This window comes from Panthera tigris, chromosome A3, assembly GCF_018350195.1.
Source record: "Panthera tigris isolate Pti1 chromosome A3, P.tigris_Pti1_mat1.1, whole genome shotgun sequence".
Taxonomy (NCBI): Eukaryota; Metazoa; Chordata; class Mammalia; order Carnivora; family Felidae; genus Panthera; species Panthera tigris.
In genome coordinates this window covers 78,464,106-78,484,373 of record NC_056662.1, presented here as the reverse complement: position 1 = coordinate 78,484,373, position 20,268 = coordinate 78,464,106, and the positions used below count along the sequence as shown (strand labels likewise).

Below are 20,268 nucleotides of genomic sequence, written 5' to 3'. Positions count from 1 at the left end.
CTAAGACATTTATGTGTATAACAAGTATAGTGTACCCTAATTGACTTTAAAAGATTAGAAATTAATCTATGCCTTTAATATATTTATAGTTTAATTGGAGAGACACATATTAATACAGAGCAATACATAAGTAACTATGAGTAACTTATGTAACTTAAATAGTCAACTCTGGTTATCTGTGGCTAATCTTATTTTCAGATATAATCAGTCAACTACAGTGAGCGTGGATCCAATCTATCCCACCTTGTTGGTATCTCAAGTCCCTCCTTTTCAATTTTAAGTAGACACCGCCTTTGAAACCAGAACACTTAGCTGTCTCCCCTATTCCGGAACAGACCTCACCTCAGTCTCCAGAATGGATTGAATTTAGGGGAGAGTTCGACAGGTTTCCAGATGTGGAAACAGGACATATTACCAGCTTCTCTTAAATTAGATTTTAATAGTATGGCCTCATAGCTTTATCATTTTGCTTGAAGGAAATTCCCTGAATATCAGATACACCTTTATTCCAGTAAAATCACCAAACCATCCTTCAAAGCTAAATAGTTAAAAAAATTTTTTCACCATTCAGAAAAATTCTTAGCTCTGTTTCTCTCTGTTCATATGAATAAACTCTGTCCTTTAAACTGAATACTGATAGAATAGAGAATAAAACCACTTCACACATATACAGAGAGGAAATGAGGTAATGAAAGTACTTTGGAAATTAGAGAAGTTATTGATGCAAAATATTTTTACCTCAAACTTCAGTTTTGAAGCATAAGTAATTTTACATGTTGAACCAGTGAGAACAGAAAATAGAAAACAAAAAGATGCAAGTGTACTAATAGATTCAGAATGAGTGAAGTTTTCTTGAGTAAAAGGAATGTCTTGTGATTTTAATTTTACTTTGTAGATTAGAGAGAAAAAAAAAAACCTAGTTATTCATTATTGTGATTCTAGAGTAGCTAATATGCTTGCTGATGATTCAATGCAATCAATAAATATAGAAATACTCAATAAAGAAGAATAAATTGTTACATGGTGTGGCATTTATTGTTTTTCTCTATGTTGAATTTTTGTTCTCTGTGGAGATGAATGTATATAGAGTATGAAATTGTGCTTATTTTGTATGCAAGGATGTTCATTATAGCATTTTTTAATAACAGAAAAGCTTACAACTTAAATGTCCAACAGTCCCTAGAGTTGAAAAGATGTCCTTGGCATATTAATTGAAGTAATTTTCCAAAAGTATGTTTAATATCCCATGAAGTATATACATTTATGTTTATATTATAAAAATAGCTAAAAGGAAACACGCCAAACTGTTACTACATTCTACCTCAGTGGTGTGGGATTAAAAAATCCATTCTGTGTTTATTTATAATTTGTATGTATCATTTTTGTGATAAAAAGCTAAGATCTCTCTTTTAAAATTCAAATCCATTAAGAAGTTTGAGCACTTAAAAATAAAGCCTTAGCACAAAAATAATAAAAAAATAAAGCCTTGTACAGAGATTTTAAGTATGTGAATAAAATGCTTTTGCCTTGCTAATAATCCTAATCATAATACTGACAGGAACAATTCTTTCAGTTATCTCTTCCCAGTTCCCTGAATTCTCTTTCATCTTCACATCGAATTTATATACATGCACAAAAATCATACAAATTTATTTCAAAATTTGTTAAATTTTTTTTTTGGTAGAATCACTAGTAATTGAGCTTTGAAGTGAAAAAAAAAAAAACAAAAAAACAAACAAAAAACCCAACAAAATTATATCCTTTTCAGTGGCCCTGTGAACAAGCTGATTTGAGAACAGTAGTATTCCAGTTTTCCTTCTCATTCGTTTTCTGAGCCAATCTTTGAGAGTTAATTTCTATTTCCATTCATAAGTGGTTAGATGTTGGTTTCCTTTTGCTCATTTTTAAACTGTCTTTATAATTTTTAGAGCTTGTTTGAAGTGAGTGTGATCTTTGCTCACCCAGAAACAGTTGAGGATTGCCACTTCCTGTAAGTTGCTACGTAAACAATGTCAATTGTGTAACATTGTTAATGCTTTTGGGTTTTCATGAAACAGCCCTCTTTGTAACTTGTCATGTTTTAGCAGATTAAACCAATACAGCTGGTATAGAGATTCATTTTGTCTGTTCCTAATATCCTGAATTTAGCAGCAATATTATATAAAATATATTTGAGTTATATTCACCCCAAAATAAACTCATTAACTTTTCTTTATTAACTTGGATTTTACTTAGACGTGCAATATGCCCAGATTGCTTCAAGCCAGCCAAAAACAAACAGGTAAAGATTCCTCCTTTTTATTCTTTATTGAGTTTTATTTGAGCTGAATATTCAAATTAACAACAAAATGATATGTGTTAGAGATGTTGTCAATGTATCTTTTAATCATTCTTTAAATATTTCCATTTGCTACAGTTATTTTTTTTCCAACTCTGAACACCTTTGCCTCTAGCTAGGAAGTCATAACACAAACATTCTCATATTTGTGTCACTGTCTAGGTTGTCTCCCTGGTGTTGTTAAATTTAGAACCAGTGTTTCAATGATGTTACTGTTACCCGTTTGGGGAAATTCGACTTTGAGGTTTTATTCCCAAAATTACATCATTGGGGAAAATCCATGTTAATTATTAGCATTCCAAACTTTTGTCTAATACTCATTTTCTAGAAATTGGCATTTAAGAAATATAATCCAAAATAAATTATTTTACTTAGGACAATCTGAATTAATATGCCTATTTCAGGCTACATTTGCAAAAGGGCATTTTATACAAACTCCCCTTTATTTGATGTGAGCTGGTTTTCATGTTAATGAGCAAAATAGTTAGCATGCATTTCAGTTTCTGCTATGCCAGGGTAGAATGGCAAGGCAACAATATTGGCAAGATTTCATGCCACAGATACTTACCTGGTTTTATGTGAAGATTCAAGCATTACTTTTACTGACATCCATTTTACCCTTATGGTCGTTAAAAAGAATATAAACTTGGGGCATCTGGGTGGCGCAGTCTATTAAGTGTCTGACTCTTGATTTTGGCTCAGGTCATGGTCCCAGGGCCATGGGATCAAGTCCCACATCGGGCTCTGCACTGAGCATGGAGCCTGCTTAAAAGATTCTCTCTCCTGGGGCACCTGGGTGGCTCAGTCGGTTAAGTGTCTGACTCTTGATTTCAGCTCCCGTCATGATCTCAAGGTTTGTGGGTTTGAACTCCACGTAGGACTCTGCACTGATTGTGCGAAGCCTTCTTGGGATTCTCTCTCTCTCTCTACCTCTGCCCCTACCCTGCTCACATGCGTGCACGCACATGCTCTAAAAAATGTATGTGTGTGTGTGTGTGTGTGTGTGTGTGTGTATGTGTGTATGTGGTAGATATGCTAGAACAAATTAGTGTATATATACGTGGCGTATATATACATATATATATGTGTATATACATATGTGTGTGTGTGTGTGTGTGTGTGTGTGTGTGTGTATTCATTGCCAAAGATACATCTGTTAGTCTTTACTCTTGCTTTGACTGGTTGCTGAGCCTTTTGGAACCAGGGGGTGGTAGGGGGAGGGGGTGTTGAGGGATGGGAGACAGAGTTGGCACCATTTGTCAAATTCCCTGTGCAGCAAGTCTAAATGTGAGAAAGTCTAAAGCACTGCTTCCCACCTTTCTCACATCATGATACACCTAGAACATTACCATGTTTGTTCAGCACCCTGAAGTTAACAAGTTGCTCTAATTTGGAAGCAATTGGTCTAGGGGTTCTTCGGCCCTTGTGAATTAGAGGGCTCAACATCTTGGCACAACTGTAGCTCGTTGCTTTGCCATACTAGTTGGAAAGCTCTGCCCAAATGACCTGTAGCCATGTTTATATTGAAGATCTCATTGCATTGTTTGTTATCTTTGAGGAAATATACAGGTACCAGCACCAAATTGTAGAACAAGGAAATTTTTGTCAAAGCATCACAGATACCACATCATTTGGCCAGTGGTATAGTGTATGTAGTTTTCCCGCCTTATTGCTGAGAGCAAATTAAATAACCTTTTGAGATTCTTTCAGGCTTAAGTTTTCATATCTTAACAAATAGGCACTGAATTTTCAGTTTTAACCCTATAATTTGGGGTTCTCCAAAATATGGTTTAGAAAATCATTGATTTGATGATAAACTGTTGAGAGACCTACATTGTGCCTCTTTTTAGTCAAGTGTAATTTCACAAAACAGAAAAAGTAATTGTAATTTATCATAGTAAGCCATGTATATATACACTAATTTGTTCTAGCATATCTACCATATGGTTTGACTTTTCTTATTTAAAAAAACCCAAAGTGGGACATTTGTTATAGATGTCCTTCTGTTACAGTGGATCTGTTTACTTTCTCTGTGGCTGGCGAGTGGTGTTGAGCTGCTAGATGCCAGGGCGGGCTTGTTGGCTCTGTTTACTCTTAGCCTGGCAACCAACTGCTGAACTGTTCTGCTAGATCTACATGGTGTTATGGACACAGACTAGACTGAAAAGAAAGGCTGTGGGGAGAACTGATGGAATAAATGCTTATGTTTTACCTTCTTGAAGCTATTAAGTATTTCTCTCCTTTAAAATGATGTAATTTCCCCAACTATGTTCTGTGTTTCACCTCTGATGTTTTCTTGTCTGAGTGATAAAATGTCTTTTCTTTTCATTTTACCTTATATAGTCAGTGTTCACTAGAATGGCAGTTGTGAAAGCGTTGAATAAGATAAAAGAAGAGGATTTCCGCAAGTGAGTAGAAGTATAGAAACATGGCGGCATCATGGAATTTTAGAATAAAGGGAATGTTAGAGATAATCTAACATCCAGTCTCTAAAACAAGGCTGGATGTATTTCAGGGATGATGATTGTGTCTTAGTCATTATTATATTCCCAAATCCCTGGCTCAGTACCTGGCATGTACTAGTGTTCAGTAAATGTTTATTGGACTGGTATTTGAATTGGTGTGTCAAATCCAACTTCTTTATCTTTAGAAGAGCATGTTGAGGGAGTTGACTTGCCTAAGATTTCAACTGGGTAATAGAATAGGCTTAGAGCCAGGGTTCCTGTCTCTCCAGCCCAGAGTTGGTCCCATTACATCCCCCATTTTGAGTATTGTCCATCTGAAGACGAGGGAGAAAAAGGCCCTTCACTTGTTAAAATATGCTGAAATACAATAAACCTCATATTTTAATTCTCATTGTATTCATTTTGTTCAATAATATATCATGGTTATCTTTCCAGAATATCCTTGAATAAATTTCAAACAATAAAGTTGTGAGGAAGGTTTTATATATTTTATTGACTAAAAGTGAGTCTCAGGAAGTGGAAATACTTACACTAAAGTTTAGAAAGTAAAGTCAGCCTCTCTTTGCAAGCAATAGGTCCTGAACTTCTAAGTCATTTTTTTTGTTAAGACACCTTAGGAAACTGTATGAAATTTTCAAGCCAAGCATTTGGAGTCCATCCACATTGAGTCATTTACAGGTAGACTCCAGTCCATGGCTTTGGAAGTTCCCAGATGGTAGACAGAAAATAAAGCCATACATTGCTCTTTTCTGTCCTCAGATTGAAGTTTTTTAGTTAAAAGGGCAGAGTCTGCCACATTCCACTTTTTCTGGCCCTGTGTGTGATCTAATTCCCAAGGTCATAGTTGGAATGAGAAAGAGAAAGAGAGAAAACTGGTGGAGACCCTCCCCACAGGTGGGACTTACCAGCTTTACCCAAATGATTAACGATTTTTTAAGCTGGCACCAACTGTTCATAGGGAGCAAGATGGCTAAAGACCCTGGAGAGGCTTCCACTTCATAAATATGGGTTTTTCTCTCAGATCTCAAGGCTGTTAAAAATTATCATCTGGGAACATGCAGCCTCCTGAGTGAAAGGTAGTAGCAGAGCCCTGATTTACTTTGTGTCAGTCTCGTGTATTAAAGTGTACTTGAGGTGTAAAAGATCTTTATGATTTCAAAACTTAAAGTTAGGGAGTGGCTTAGTCCGTGAGAGACTCGGGTTCCGTGTGTCTCAGACAATGCTGATTCATCCTAGTTATGTGGTTCAATATCTTTTCTGGAAAATAGTAGCTGTAAAATTTATTTTGTTTTGCAGGCAGTTTCCTTGTCCTCCAAACTCACCAAAGGCTGTATGCACTGTTCTTGACATTGAGTGTGCTCATGGTGCTGTTTTTGTGGCTGGTAAAATATTTAGTCTAGAATATACTTATGCTGTCAACTTACTATCCTTTCTGAAAACTCAAGTCACCTCTCTGTTTCCTTTTAATTTTTGTTACCAGGTTCTGATTAATTAACTCTTTTGAGAACTAGGACTGATAGTCAAGCTTATTTTAGCTTCTGTAGGTATTCTCAAGGTCCACTCAGATTGGTTATTTGAAATACCATGCCAAAGGGAAATGACACTTCTTAAGTTTTAATAGTTTCCATCAGAGGTGGCCAATACCCATAGAAATATGGGTAGATGCAGAGACCCGAAACTGATCGGGAGAAACATAGCTACAGAAAGCATAAAAGCAAACTTGAAAAAAATAATTTTATTATCTGCAGAATGACTGAAGATTTGAGTTTCTGCTTTAAATAAAAAATTGTTGCATTGACCTTCCCAAGAGGTAATCTAGCAGATAGTTTTTGTTTTGAAAGCTACATCTATTTCATAGTAATGGCCGAAATGAAATTGTTTCGTGGTCTTAACTATAATACTCTGCCCTGTGGTAATGAAAGCTACCTGCCATGGTGCAGCTTTCTTCATAAAGCAGTGAGTCATTTTCTGTTTGTTTTTTTTTGTTTTTTTTTAATTAAAAAACTTCAAAATTTCCCGTATTTGAAGTCTTTGGAATATATTATCACCAATGAGTATTGCATTAAAGTATTATTAATCAGGCATAAAAGCAGTAGTTGCTGGGTTTTTTGGTAATGACCCTTGGTGTGTTCCATAATATAACTTGTTCAGCCAGCCAATCGGATTAATAAATATATTGAGCATTTTATTTTTTTTTATTGAGCTTTTCTTTAGAGCTCGTTTGATGATTCATATCATGTCTTTAACCATCTCTTCTATTGTTACCTTAAATCTTTTAATTTAATTATTTATATGTCTGTATGCTGGCTCCCCAAGTTAGATTGTAAGTTAGTTGAAGGGTAAGCCTTGCTTTGTATCGTGGCACCTAGGATATTGGCACTCAGTATATAGTTGTTTTATCTTATTATGTTAATTATATCATTCCATCCAGGCTACCTTATGTTTCTTTGGCAGGGAGATATAATAAATATTCCAGGAATCTACCGCAAACTCCTTGGATAATTGATGGAGAAAGGAAGCTGGAATCTTCAGTGGAAGAATTAATTTCAGACCATCTTTTGGCAGTATTCAAAGCAGAGAGTAAGTGTTATAATATTCATATTTTAAATACATTGTCATTCATGAATAGGTTTCTTTGCAGTGGCGGGAAAGATTTCTAAATTTTGTAAATCACCAGATCTAGACTCCTTGCCTGGCAGCTTCCCATGAACAAGGGTCACCATGTCCTGAGCACCTCTGGCTTGGGCTGGATTTGAGCCGAGGATTTCTTTCGTCTCTCAAGATGACTATTTTTTCCTGGGCAAATTCAAAACCACTGAAACTATTTTAAGTGAATGCACTTAAGTTCTGACCTTGGGACACCTCAGACTTGGCCTCTTTTGGGGGAATATGAGGAAATTAAAACACAACTTCCACATCCAGTTCTTGTTCAAGAATAATCGCTGGTAAAAAAAAAAAAAAAAGAATAATCGCTGGCAAATGTCTAGCTTCCACCTTAACTGCTAAAATGTCCTGGGATAAAGTTCAAGCCTAGAGAAAGCAGGTCAACAGCTACCATTTCATGAAGACTTCATGATAGTTGTGTTGTATTTTAATTTTCCAGGTATTAATGAGCCCAGGTTTGTGGGATGAGTCAGATCCTGCCAGGTTTAGGTTTTCTCTGTCTCTGTAGGTCTGCCAGGTCGCAGACCACATAGAGACTGTGATTTCACCTAGGATTAGGCTAGAGGGAAGGGGCTAAGATTTCAATTGCAGGAAGTCATGTTGTACAACAGGAAAAACTGTAGGCCATAAGCAATGATTGATTTACTTTAAAGTGGGTCTCCTAGCATAATTAGAACACTTTTTTTGAGGAAGCAACTAGATATCTACTCTTCTCTCTGAAAAACCTTGAGACAAGACTGCTTTAGGAATGGCAAGCAGATGATTGAGATGAGATATGGCTATTCCTTCCACCTCTCTGGCTTGTCAAGAAGGAAGACAAGCACTTTAAAACACATCCCTCTTATAATTTGTTGCCTATCAGGTAGGTGGACTCTCTTTTTAAGGGTCTTTAAGAATTGTTTACTGAATAAAGAAGATATTAACCTAGCAACCTAACGTTTTCCAAAATCTCAGCAGTAAAGACTCTGGGATAAGGGACACCTGGGTGGCTCAGTCAGTTAAGTATCCGACTCTTGATCTTGGCTCAGGTCATGATCTCACAGTTTGTGAGTTCAAGCCCCATGTAGGGCTCTGCAGTGACAGTGTGGAGCCTGCTTGGGATTCTCTCTCTCCCTCTCCTTCTGCCCCTCCTCTGCTTGTGTGTGCATGTATTCTGTCTGTCTGTGTCTCTCTCTCTCAAAATAAATAAATAAACTTAAAAAAAAAAAGGACTCTGGGATATTGCCATGAGCTTTTACTTGGTTAATATCTACATACTGGGTATCATGTAAGATTTATCCAAATTATAAAGAAGTGAAAATTAAGCTTTAGTACAAAAAGTTTCTTTCAAACTCTTTTTGGAGCCACCTGACTCTCTTTCTATAAGATGATTCAAGAAACTTTCAGTTTTGATTATTTGGGTCTCAAGGAAGGCCCCATTGCCAAGAGGGCCGTCAGGAGGCTCTGAAACAGATGTGTTTCCCCCTTGCAATCTTTCATGAAGTTAGCTTGGTTTCATTTTCCATTTGAGGGGGGGAAATTGTCCCCAAACTGAAAATGAAGCAAACTGTGTGTTTAGCATCTGTAATTGTGTCCTGAGGAAATTTATTGAGAGCTGCTTGAGAAAAAGCAGACCTCTGGGCCTTGATGCTAACTGGCTCCTTGTCAGGGGATAAAACCTGTTGTTAGAAATGCCTGATTGATAGCATCAATTTGCTAAACCTGTGTATCTCAGATATATTACTCATTATTTCTGCAGATAACATGTGACAACTCTGGGAAGATGGTTCTGACTGATGTACCTCTATGTTTTACAACTCTTTGAAAATAAGTGGTATTATATGAGGCAGTCTAGCTACTCTTATAAAGGTCCCTTCCCCTAAATGGGAGATTTCTCAGTCACTTCAAACTGGCACATCATATTATCAATTTGCTAATCCCCTGGTTAATGAGTAGTAAACTTGGACACACTCTCAAAGTCACTGTGTCTAAGAAACTTTCCCCTAATACATTTGCTATTTCACTTATTGAATAAATATCTGTCATGTTATTTCCCTACTGAAAACTTGTCAATGACTACATGCAGGATAAAATCCAAACTATTGAACTTGATCTTCTGAGGCCTTCATCATCTGGCCTCTGCCCATTTTTCAGTTCCATCATCTGTGTGTTCTGTATGAGGGCCACTACCCACTACATACTAGCTGAACTGCTGATAGTTCCTGATCATTCTTGCACTTGGTTTTGTTTTTGTTTTTACAATTTCTGTTCCTTTGAGCAAAAGGAACTCACAGGATTATGGGGATAAGACAAGGCATAATGTGAATTTAGAAAACTCAACCAGGGCACCTGTCTGACCCAATCAGTGAAGCGTATAACTCTTGATCTCAGGTCTGAGTTTTGAGCCCCACATTGATGGGGTGTAGAGATTACTTAACAATAAAATCTTTAAAAAAACAGAAAAGAAGGGACGCCTGGGTGGCTCAGTCAGTTGAGCGTCTGACTCTTGGTTTCGGCTCAGGTTATGATCTCACAGTTTGTGGGTTCGAGCCCCACATCAGGCTCTGTGCTGGCAGTGCAGAGCCTGCTTGGGATTCTCTCTCTCTCCTTCTCTCTCTGCCCATCCCTCACTTGTGCTGTCTCTGTCACTCTCAAAATAAATCAACTTAAAAAATTTTTTTAAAAAGGGGCGCCTGGGTCACTCAGTCAGTTAAGAGTCTCATGCTCTACCGACTGAGCTAGCCGGGCGCCCTCACTCAGTCAGTTAAGCATCCGATTTTAGCTCTCAGAGATCAGGTCATGATCTCACAGTTTGTGGGTTCGAGCCCCGCGTCGGGCTCTGTGCTGACAGCTCAGGGCCTGAAGCCTGCTTCGGATTCTGTGTCTCCCTCTCTCTCTGCACTTCCCCCACTCATGCCGTGCCTCTCTCCTTCAAAAATAAATAAACATCAAAAAAATTAAAAAAAAAAAAAGAAAAAAAAAGAAAAATGAAAACTCACCCAAATTTTAAACATGTATTTCCTAATACTTAAGGTATTAAGGTATTAAGGAGTTAATACTTAACTCTTTTTCCTTTTGTTGTTAGCATTATTCATAATTGCATACGAATAAAGTTTTAAAGGTTACCCCCAAAAGTATTTTTAAGTGAGTTTTCTATTATGTACTTATCTATTTATTTTTAGAGCAGAGAAGGAAGGAGGAAAGAGCACGCAAGCAGGGGAGAGGGGCAGAAGGAGAGGGAGAGAGAATCTTAAGCATGCTCCACGCTCAGCACAGAGCCTTATGTGGGGCTCGATCCCACAACCCTGGGATCATGACATGAGCCAAAATCAAGATTCTGATGCTTAACTGACTGAGCCATCCAGGCGTGCCATCCCCAAAAATATTTCTCAATGTATTGTCCAAATTTGAGATATTTTCCTAAAAGATATAATAAATAATCACTTCTTCCTTTGTCTGGATTTAATGTTTCTCTGGACTTCCCAAGGGCCTAGCTTGGGATCCTACACCTCTGGAATTTGTGGAAATTTTATGGGCTAATTTATGAATTGGAAATTTCTGGTCTGATTTAGCTGTCACTGTTTGACTTACCTCTCTGTATCCTGTTCTTTCCCTTCTCCCCCATCAGTCACAGGTTATGGCTCAGTCACTGTGGATCCCCTGGTTCCCTGACATTATGGCTGGTTTGGAGATGGAGGTGGGCAGGTATAAGACAGATCACAGCCCCAGGGAGTCAATGTCTTTCAGCTTCCCAGATGCCATTCTGAATTCCCCATTTATCTATCCACCCCTAGTTAGTGCTACCCTTGAGTCTGTTGATTCTGTCTAGAAGCTACTGATGTTACCATGGGTTTTATTAACAATGGAGTCTAAACATGGAGTGGAGGGTTCTTTGGGACTCAATGGTCCACAGAATCCTATTCCTTGCCTGGCCTTGATTCTCTACCTCAAGAAAAGCCTGACCCTGTGGCTCTCATAGCTGCTTACTTGGCCAGTTCTTAGGTATTAACGCAGCACAAGTTACCCAGGCTTCTTTTTATTTTTATTTATTTATATTTATTTTTTAAGTGTGGAGCCCAACATGGGGCTTGAATTTACGACCCTGAGATCAAGACCTGGACACCTGGAGCACCTGGGTGGCTCAGTCGGTTAAGCGTTTGACCCTGGCTCAGGTCATGATCTCGCGGTTTGTGAGTTTGAGCTCTGCATCGGGCTCTGTGCTGACAGTTCAGAGCCTGTAGCCTGCTTCAGATTTTGTGTCTCCCCCTCTCTCTGCCCCTCCCATGCTTGTGCTCTGTCTGTTTCTCAATAATAAATAAGTTAAAAAAAAAAAAAAAAAAGACCTCCACATTGCCAGTGCAGAGCTCAACATGGGGCTTGATACCATGAACCACGAGATCATGACAGGACTCAAAATCAAGAGTTGGATGCTCAACTGACTGAGCCATACAGGTGCCCCAATTTACCCAGACTTCTGAGCCTAAATTCAGCTTAAATTCTAGTCCTACCTTGGCTGTCTGGCCCTTACCTAACCAGTACTGAGTTACTCCTCTCTATGAGACCCATAGCTTTGGGCCCTGTGGGAGAGAGGAGCCCACTTTACCCTGACAGTACATGTCAAACAATAGTTCAGAACCTATGTTCCCTAAAGTGTTGACCTTGGCTTGCCAAAGGGATCTCTTAGACATGAGGAAAGGGTGAAATCCTACTTTCTTCACAGCTAAGTATCTTCAAAAAGAGGGCCAATCTTCAGTGTAGTTTTCATAGGCCTTTCCAAGCCTTTTAACCTTCCTTTTTCTAAAATCTACATGGGACCTTTACATATAGACTCTTTCCTGGGAAAAAAGTGGCTGTCTAAATGGTGTTCACCATTCCGCCTTTCCCATTTGCTCTTTCCGGCTATCTTGTTCTTCCTCATCTTGTGCTCTCCGAAGTAGCTGGACCATTGAGGAATAAATACAAATCTCATAGCTCATGTTGCAGTTGTGCTCTTGGTGCTGTATGTGCTCATAATGCTATGTGCTTCCTGTCGTAGCCCTACCCACTATATTACAGTCCCTATCCCTCCACAAACAGTAAGCCCTGTGAGGATCAGGACCGTGTCCATATTGTTTATCTCCCCTGTGTCTAGCACAGTGCCTTGTACACAGTGCCTTGTATAGCCTCTAATATATGTATGTGTTCAGAGATCTTAAACTTTACCAAACTCTAATGACTGACCAGAGTTCTCCAAACGTCCCAGCCTTTTCTAATCCCTGATCCAAGAAGACCAGTCTTGCTTTCCCTGTGGGCATGAGTCTGAACTCTTCTGCCTATCTCTTGGTGGTGTTGTATAGACAGTGGTTAAGAGACTCTGGATGGAGTCAGACCACTTGGTTCAAATCCTGGCCCTACCACTTACCAGTAATGTGATCTTAGGCAAGTTACCTATCCTGTCTGGCTCATTTTCCTTGTAAGTAAAATGAGGATAATGATAGTACCTACCTTATAGTGTTAACATCTATGAAAAATTTAGAATAATGCCTGCCTGTGGTAACGTTTGCTATGGCAATGATGGTGAAATTGTCAGTTTTGTATCTAAGAAAGTTATGATGCAACAGCTGCCCCCCGCACCTTTTTTTACACCATTTCCCATTCTAATATTTGCAGCTTTTAGTCTAGGATGATCCATTTATCTTAGAATGAACACTAGTTTTGTTGTGGTCCCAGCTTAGGCTTTGCTTGATACAAAGAATTTACTTTTAAACCCTTTCCCCCCCCACTCCTCTTCCTTTCATAGAGTTTAATTCTCAAATAAATGATTTTGCTTTGTTTTGTTTCAAGGAAAAAAAAAAAAAAAGAAGGAAAATGACAGATTTTTCACCGTAAACTTGTGACCAGGGTTGTTGTGGAGCCTTCCTCTAAAAAGTGCTCTGCCTCTGGTCTCCCATGGGATGGTGGCATGAGGTGATAGTTAAGGTCTGGCTTTGACATCAGAAATGTCTAGCTCTGTCTGCCATTTAATCATGCGACCTTGATAAAAGTACTTATCCTTTTAGAAGCTTGGTGTTCTTTTATTTAATACCTACATCATAAAGTTCTAATAAGGATTGAATGAATTAATGTATGCAAAATGTTAGCTCAGTGCCCAGCATATAGGTGCTCAATAAATGGTACTTCTTATCATTGCTATTTTTATTAGAGATTGGGATTAGAGGTGGGATGGCGACTATCCCTTGGAGTTCTCCTGTAGATTATTTCAGACAAATGGGGTTTCTACCAACGGGTGGGAATGAAAGTCTTAGGGCTATTATGTTTCTGATTATTTTTCTTTATCTCCTTTGCAAAGGTTTTAATTTTTCCTCCTCTGGAAGAGAAGATGTAGATGTGAGAACATTAGGAAATGGTAAGATTGCAACAGCATCACTTGACTAGAACTAACTTTCAGACTATCACCCTTCTCAGACAGCAGGTTCACTGTAGTTGCTCAGTTAAAACCAAAGTGGGCAAAGCCCAGAGCTTCTCCCAGTGAGGAGGCTTTGCGAATTATGGAGCTACCTTTATAAATTATATGATTATGTCTTAACAGGAATCATGTGTTCAGAAGCCATCCTTATTGCATACCTATAGGTTCTAAGGGAATTTTATGTGGATTAACAAGGTGGTAACCAAGTTTTTCCAAAAGTTTGATTATTAATTGTTCCATTTGATAACATTTCAGCAGTACCAGTACAGTTTTCAAAATGCACATCTTCATTTAAAAAGTGATTCTGTTCTCTTAGCCTTCATTTCTCTCATTTTGCATTGTTGCATTACAAGAAAGATGCTGAGAGTTAATAGTCCCTTCCCCTTATGGAATCACAGCTTTTCCACTTCACTAGTGGATTAGGCTAGGAGGATGGATTTCAGCTTGGTATACCTGGGCATTGCTGTGTGTAATAATGTTGCCTTTGTGTAACCAAATCAATTAGCAGTTGTTTGGATTTTATTTTGTAATTAACACAGGCTTGTTCGTGGACTTTTGGGAAAGCAGTCATTTTCACATGTTGCCTGTCCTGGGGTTTAGCAGCCCCCCAAAAAGCCCCTTGATTCTTTTCACACATTCTTCCCTCCCCCAGATGTAGTCATGTCACTAAACTTTCAGTCCTCTAGAGCTCAACTCGTTTTTTCACACCTCCTAACCCTCTTGCATTGGCCCAAATGTTAACTCCATCAACACGTTTCTGTTTCATGACGGGGTGTGTGCTGCCAGGAAGGCCCTTTGCAATTGAGCTGGTGAATCCTCATAGAGTACATTTCACTTCACAAGAAATTAAGGAACTTCAGCAGGTAAACCACTTCATGACATGGAAATCGTCATGTTTCTGCAACTCTGTAACTGAACTAGAGTTGCTAATTGTTTTTCTTTTTCTGCTACTACAGAAAATTAATAATTCGTCTAACAAAATCCAAGTCCGTGACTTGCAGCTTGTCACAAGGTAAGGGTAGACTCACTGGAGACGAACTCAAAATGGAAGTTTTGGTTGTAGGTCATGTATCTGTTAAGGGAATTGTATCCAGAACATATAAAGAACTCTTACAACTCAATAATACGAAAACAACCCAATTAAAAATGGGGAAGATGATTAAGTGGACATTTCTCCAAAGAGGATGTTATGTTTATGCATGAATACATGAAAAAAAAAATGCTCAATATCATTTGCCATTAGGGAAGGGCAAGTCAAAACGTCAGTGATATCCCACTTTACTCTCACTAGGGTGGCTCACTAGGATGGCTATAATCAAAAAGACAGAAAAAAACAAATGCTGGCAAAGATGTAGAGAAATGGGAACCCTAAGAAATTGCTGTGAGATTATGTGTGGCCACTTTGGAAGACAGTTGGCAGTTTGTCAAAAGGTCAAATGTAGAGTTACCATTATGGCCCAGCAACTCCACTTCTAGATATATACCCACAAGAAATGAAAATGTACACCCACACAAAGACTTGCTCATGAATGTTCATAGTAGCATTATTCATAATAGCAAAAAAGTAGAAACAACCCAAATGTCCATGGGTAACATATGGTATTTCCATACAACAGAATATTATTCAATAATAAAAAGGAATAAAGTACTGATACATGCACCAACATGATGAACCTTGAAAACATTATGAAGTAAAAGAAACCAGACACCACACACCATGTATTGTGTGCTTCCATTTTATATGAAATATTCAGAGTAGGGAAATCTATGGAGACAAAGTCAATTAGTGGTTGCCAAGGGCTAGGGAAAACCGGAAATGGGAAGCAACTGCAAATAGGGATGGAGTTTCTTTTTTGGGGTGATGAAGTATTCTAAAATTAGATTATGGAGATAGCTACACAACTCTCTAAACATGCTAAAAATCACTGAATCGTACAGTTAAAATGGGAATTGTATGTAAATTTTATCTTGATAAAGCTATTTTTGAAGAAAGGGAAGTTGGGGCAAGGCTTAAGTGTATTTTGTGTGTTTAGACAAACTTTCTTTTCTTGTTTTTGTTTAGAGAGGCAATAGGACATATGAAAGAAGGTGAAGAAGAAAAGACCAAATCCTACAGTGCCTTAATATGGACAAATAAAGCCATACAGAAAAAAGACATTGAATTCCTAAATGACATAAAGGTAGTTAAATGCTCTACTTTTTTTCTTTTTTTTTTTCTGATTGCCTATAAAATATTTCTTTGTCTTTTAGATTGTTAGTAGCAAGTCATAAAGCATGGGCTTGGGGGAATGTGAGACCTGCTTTCAAATCCTGGCATTGCCATTTACTGGTTGAATGACTGGGCAATTCATCGAACCTGTTTGAGAGGCAGCATTGCCAGTGATTGAGATCCTGCCTCTGGGCACAGATTGCTTGGCTGCAAATCCTGAATCTGCATTTCCTAGTTGTGTGACTTTGGACGCGTTGCTTGGCTTCTTTATGCTTTGTTTCCTTCATCTGTAGAATCAGAAGAATGAAATGAGTTGTCATGTGAAACACTTAGAACAGTATCTGGTACATAGAAAACGTGAGCAATGCTATTATTATATTTGGTCATCCGTAGAAAGGAAATACGAAATAGAATTGTCTAACAGAATTGATGCTAAGATAAAGTGTATAAATAAAATATGTTATAAATTTGTCTTAATGTTTATTTTTGAGGGAGAGAGAGAGAGACAGAATGGAAGTGGGGGAGGGGCAGAGAGAGGGGGAGACAGAATCTGAAGCAGGCTCCAGGCTCCAAGCTGTCAGCACACAGCCCGACACGGGGCTCAAACCCATGAATTGTGAGATCACAACCTGAGCTGAAGTCGGACTCTTAACCAACTGAGCCACTCAGGCGCCCCAACATGTTATAAATTTTTAAGAAGGATAATATATGTACAGCACAAATTTTGGCATGTGCTAGGTTTTCCTTCACATGAGCATATGGCACTGTAGAGGGTCTGCCTGTTCCTTTGCATGTTTCTTCCCACCTATTCCCATCTCTTCCTGTAAGGATAATTTACTCTCAAATGCAAGGAATGAGCATAAATGGATATAGAGGTCTGTATAGTTATCACAACGTTGTTAAAATGGGCAATATTTTGTAATAATCTAGATGACCTACTAGAGGAGACAGACTTCATCTTATGGTTTATCTGTATGATGGACTACTGCTAACCAGCTGTTAGAAATTATGTGGTAGATGACTATTGACAAAGGAAAATGTTCCTGATAAATGCTCAGGGGAAGAAAACAAACTATAAGAGTATTTATTGGGTGATACATTGTGATTTAAACATACACATGAGAAGGGTGCCTTGGTGGCTCAGTCGGTTAAGCATCTGACTTGGCCTCAGGTCATGATCTCATGGTTCGTGAGTTCGAGCCCCATGTTGGGCTCTGTGCTGATAGCTCAGAGCCTGGAGCCTGCTTCAGATTCTGTGTCTCCCTCTCTCTCTGCCTTTCCCCCACTCATGCTCTGTCTCTCTCCCTCAAAAATAAATAAACATTAAAACATATACATGAGTGTGTGTTTCTGTATACACATATATGCAACTATGTACAAAACAAATCGTGTGGCAAAAGATACCATAAATAGGATTTCTACTTATGAAAAATGCAAACACCCAATAGAGAAAAATAGACAAAGGATCAAGCAGCTGAAAAAGAGCAACTGCATATGACCAAGGATCATCTGAAAAGACGTTCCACTTTGGATTAAAGTAACAATAAGACATCACTTTAGTCCTCTGAGACTAGCACCTATTGGTTGGCATGGAGAAGACTAGTTGCATACTTTGTCAGTAGAAATGTAAAGTGTTTAGCCTTTTTTGGAAAATAATGTAGCAGTGATTATAAAAATTAAAAACGCATTCGTCTTCTACCTAGCACTTCCACTACTGGCAATCTGTCCTGAAGAAATAAAACTCCAGGGCTTAAGGATTGTGCACAAAGATGTTTACTGACTTTATTCAAAGTGGCAAAATCAACAACAACACAGCTAGAAACAAAGTGAACTTCCTTCAGAAAGGAAATGGCAGGGGCACCTGGGTGGCTTAGTCGATTGAGCGTCTGACTTCGGCTCAGGTCATGATCTCACAGCTCGTGAGTTCGAGCCCTGCGTCAGGCTCTGTGCTGACAGCTCAGAGCCTGGAGCCTGCTTCTGATTCTGTGCCTTCCTCTCTCTCTGCCCCAACCCACTCGCATCTGTCTCTGTCTCTCTCAAAAATAAACATTAAAAAAAAAAAAAAAAAAAAAAAAAAAGGAAATGGCAGAGGAACCTGGAATATTATAAAGTTATTAAAAAAACTAAAGCAGCATGTGATCCCATTTATGTTCTTGTGTGTATATATGCCTAAAATTGTTGGAAAAAAGGATAGAAGTAGGTCCACACCTATGACTTACAGAAACACACATGACATTATGAGAAAGAAAGTGAAGTGCAGAATAATGTTTATAGTATGAATCATTCACCTGTTAAGACACGTTCATCCCTAACACGGGGGTGGGTGTTGACTAGATCACCCCCAGTGGGCCTCCAGATCTTATGTTCCATGAGTCTATATCAAAAGCCGTTTGGTTTTTAGCCCATTATCTGCAGCCTTTAGAATGATAGTTTAACTCTAGACCGATATTCTTAAGATTGGAAAACAAATTTCTAAACCACTATTTCACCACATATGTAAGTCATTCAGAATTCTGAGGGGAAGATGAACTCATTTTAAAAATAGATTTGGGGCACCTGGATGGTTCAGTTGGTAGAACATGTGACTCTCGATCTTGGGGTCGTGAGTTCAAGCCCCATGTTGGGTATAGAGATTACTTAAAAAAAATGCATTCATAGTTTGAAGGTAGCCCTATTCACAGCTAATTCAGAAATAATGCTGAATAATGTGAAAGATAATTTTTGTAGGTGCAGAGTAAGCAATGAAAGGGTCTATTTTAATGGTTCATAGCTCAAATGGACTGATGGGACTAGCTGACTTCTAATAATTTTTTTGTGTTGGGGTTAAAACTATTTTCAAATATTCCTATTGTCATCAAGAATAGAAAAACTGAGGGGCGCCTGGGTGGCTCAGTTGGTTGAGGTTCTGAGTTCAGCTCAAGTCATGATCTTATCGTTCATGAGTTTGAGCTCTCTGCTGTCAGTACAGAGCCTGCTTTGGATCCTCTGTCTCCCTCTTTCTGCCTCTCCCCTGCTCTTGCTATCTCTCTCTCAAAAATAAATAAACATTAAAAAAAAAAAATAGAAAAACTGAGTTACTACCCCATTTTGAGAAAAAGTCACTTCAAATTTACTATTTGTCTCTTCTTTTTTGTTTTTTTCACATTTATTTATTTATTTATTTATTTATTTAATTTTAAAAATTTACATCCAAGTTAGCATATAGTGCAACAGTGATTTCAGGAGTAGATTCCTTAATGCCCCTCACCCATTTAGCCCATCCCCCCCAACCCCTCCAGTAACTCTCTGTTTGTTCTCCATATTATGTTTTGTCCCCCTCCCTGTTTTTATATTGTTTTTGCTTCCCTTCCCTTGTGTTCATCTGTTCTGTGTCCTAAAGTCCTCATATGAGTGAAGTCATATATTTGTCTTTGTCTGACTAATTTCGCTTAGCATAATACCCTCTAGTTCCATCCATGTAGTTGCAAATGGCAAGATTTCATTCTTTTTGATTGCTGAGTAATACTACATTGTATATATATACCACATCTTCTTTATCCATTTATCCATCGATGGACAGTTGGGCTCTTTCCATACTTTGGCTATTGTTGATAGTGCTGCTATAAACATTGGGTGCATGTGTCCCTTCAAAACAGCATCCCTGTATCCCTTGGATAAATACCTAGTAGTGCAATGCTGGGTCATAGGGTAGTTTTATTTTTAATTTTTTGAGGAACCTCCATACTGTTTTCCAGAGTGGCTGCATCAGCTTGCATTCCCACCAGTAATGCAAAAGAGATCCTCTTTCTCATCCTCGCCAACATCTGTTGTTGCCTGAGTTGTTCATGCTAGCCATTCTGACAGGTGGGAGGTGGTATCTCATTGTGGTTTTGATTGGTATTTCCCTGATGATGAGTGATGTTGAGCATTTTTTCATGTGTCAGTTGGCCATGTGGATGTCTTCTTTGGAGAAGTGTCTATTCACGTCTTTTGCCCATTTCTTCACTGGATTATTTGTGTTTTTGGTGTTGAATTTGGTAAGTTCTTTATATATTTTGGATACCAAGCCTTTATCTGATATTTCATTTGCAAATATCTTCTCCCATTCCGTCAGTTGCCTTTTAGTTTTGCTGATTGTTTCCTTCACTGTCCAGAAGCTTTTTATTTTGATGAGGTCCCAATAGTTCAT

The 20,268-nt window shown here is 38.3% G+C and overlaps 1 protein-coding gene and 1 long non-coding RNA gene across 4 annotated transcripts in view; one reads left to right on the top strand and one right to left on the bottom strand.

Annotated features, from left to right (window-relative positions):
• The window catches only part of LOC122237331, a 46,058-nt gene that overhangs the window by 7,008 nt on the left and 18,782 nt on the right, over positions 1 to 20,268 (bottom strand). Inside the window, exon 4 of one of the 2 annotated variants that reach the window (XR_006215749.1) lies at positions 16,248 to 16,387. This is a non-coding gene — a long non-coding RNA (uncharacterized LOC122237331). Of the gene's footprint in view, positions 1 to 16,151; positions 16,388 to 20,268 lie in introns of those variants that run through there. The other variant, XR_006215748.1, reaches the window with a different exon arrangement.
• PUS10 (pseudouridine synthase 10) overlaps positions 1 to 20,268 on the top strand; it is a 71,043-nt gene that overhangs the window by 42,314 nt on the left and 8,461 nt on the right. For both annotated transcript variants that reach the window (XM_042981447.1, XM_007075371.3), the window contains 9 exons: positions 1,929 to 1,990; positions 2,236 to 2,281; positions 4,682 to 4,746; positions 6,100 to 6,185; positions 7,258 to 7,383; positions 13,775 to 13,831; positions 14,678 to 14,754; positions 14,848 to 14,903; positions 15,954 to 16,071. In XM_042981447.1, coding sequence (XP_042837381.1) covers positions 1,929 to 1,990; positions 2,236 to 2,281; positions 4,682 to 4,746; positions 6,100 to 6,185; positions 7,258 to 7,383; positions 13,775 to 13,831; positions 14,678 to 14,754; positions 14,848 to 14,903; positions 15,954 to 16,071 — 693 coding nt within the window. The remainder of the gene's footprint in view (positions 1 to 1,928; positions 1,991 to 2,235; positions 2,282 to 4,681; positions 4,747 to 6,099; positions 6,186 to 7,257; positions 7,384 to 13,774; positions 13,832 to 14,677; positions 14,755 to 14,847; positions 14,904 to 15,953; positions 16,072 to 20,268) is intronic.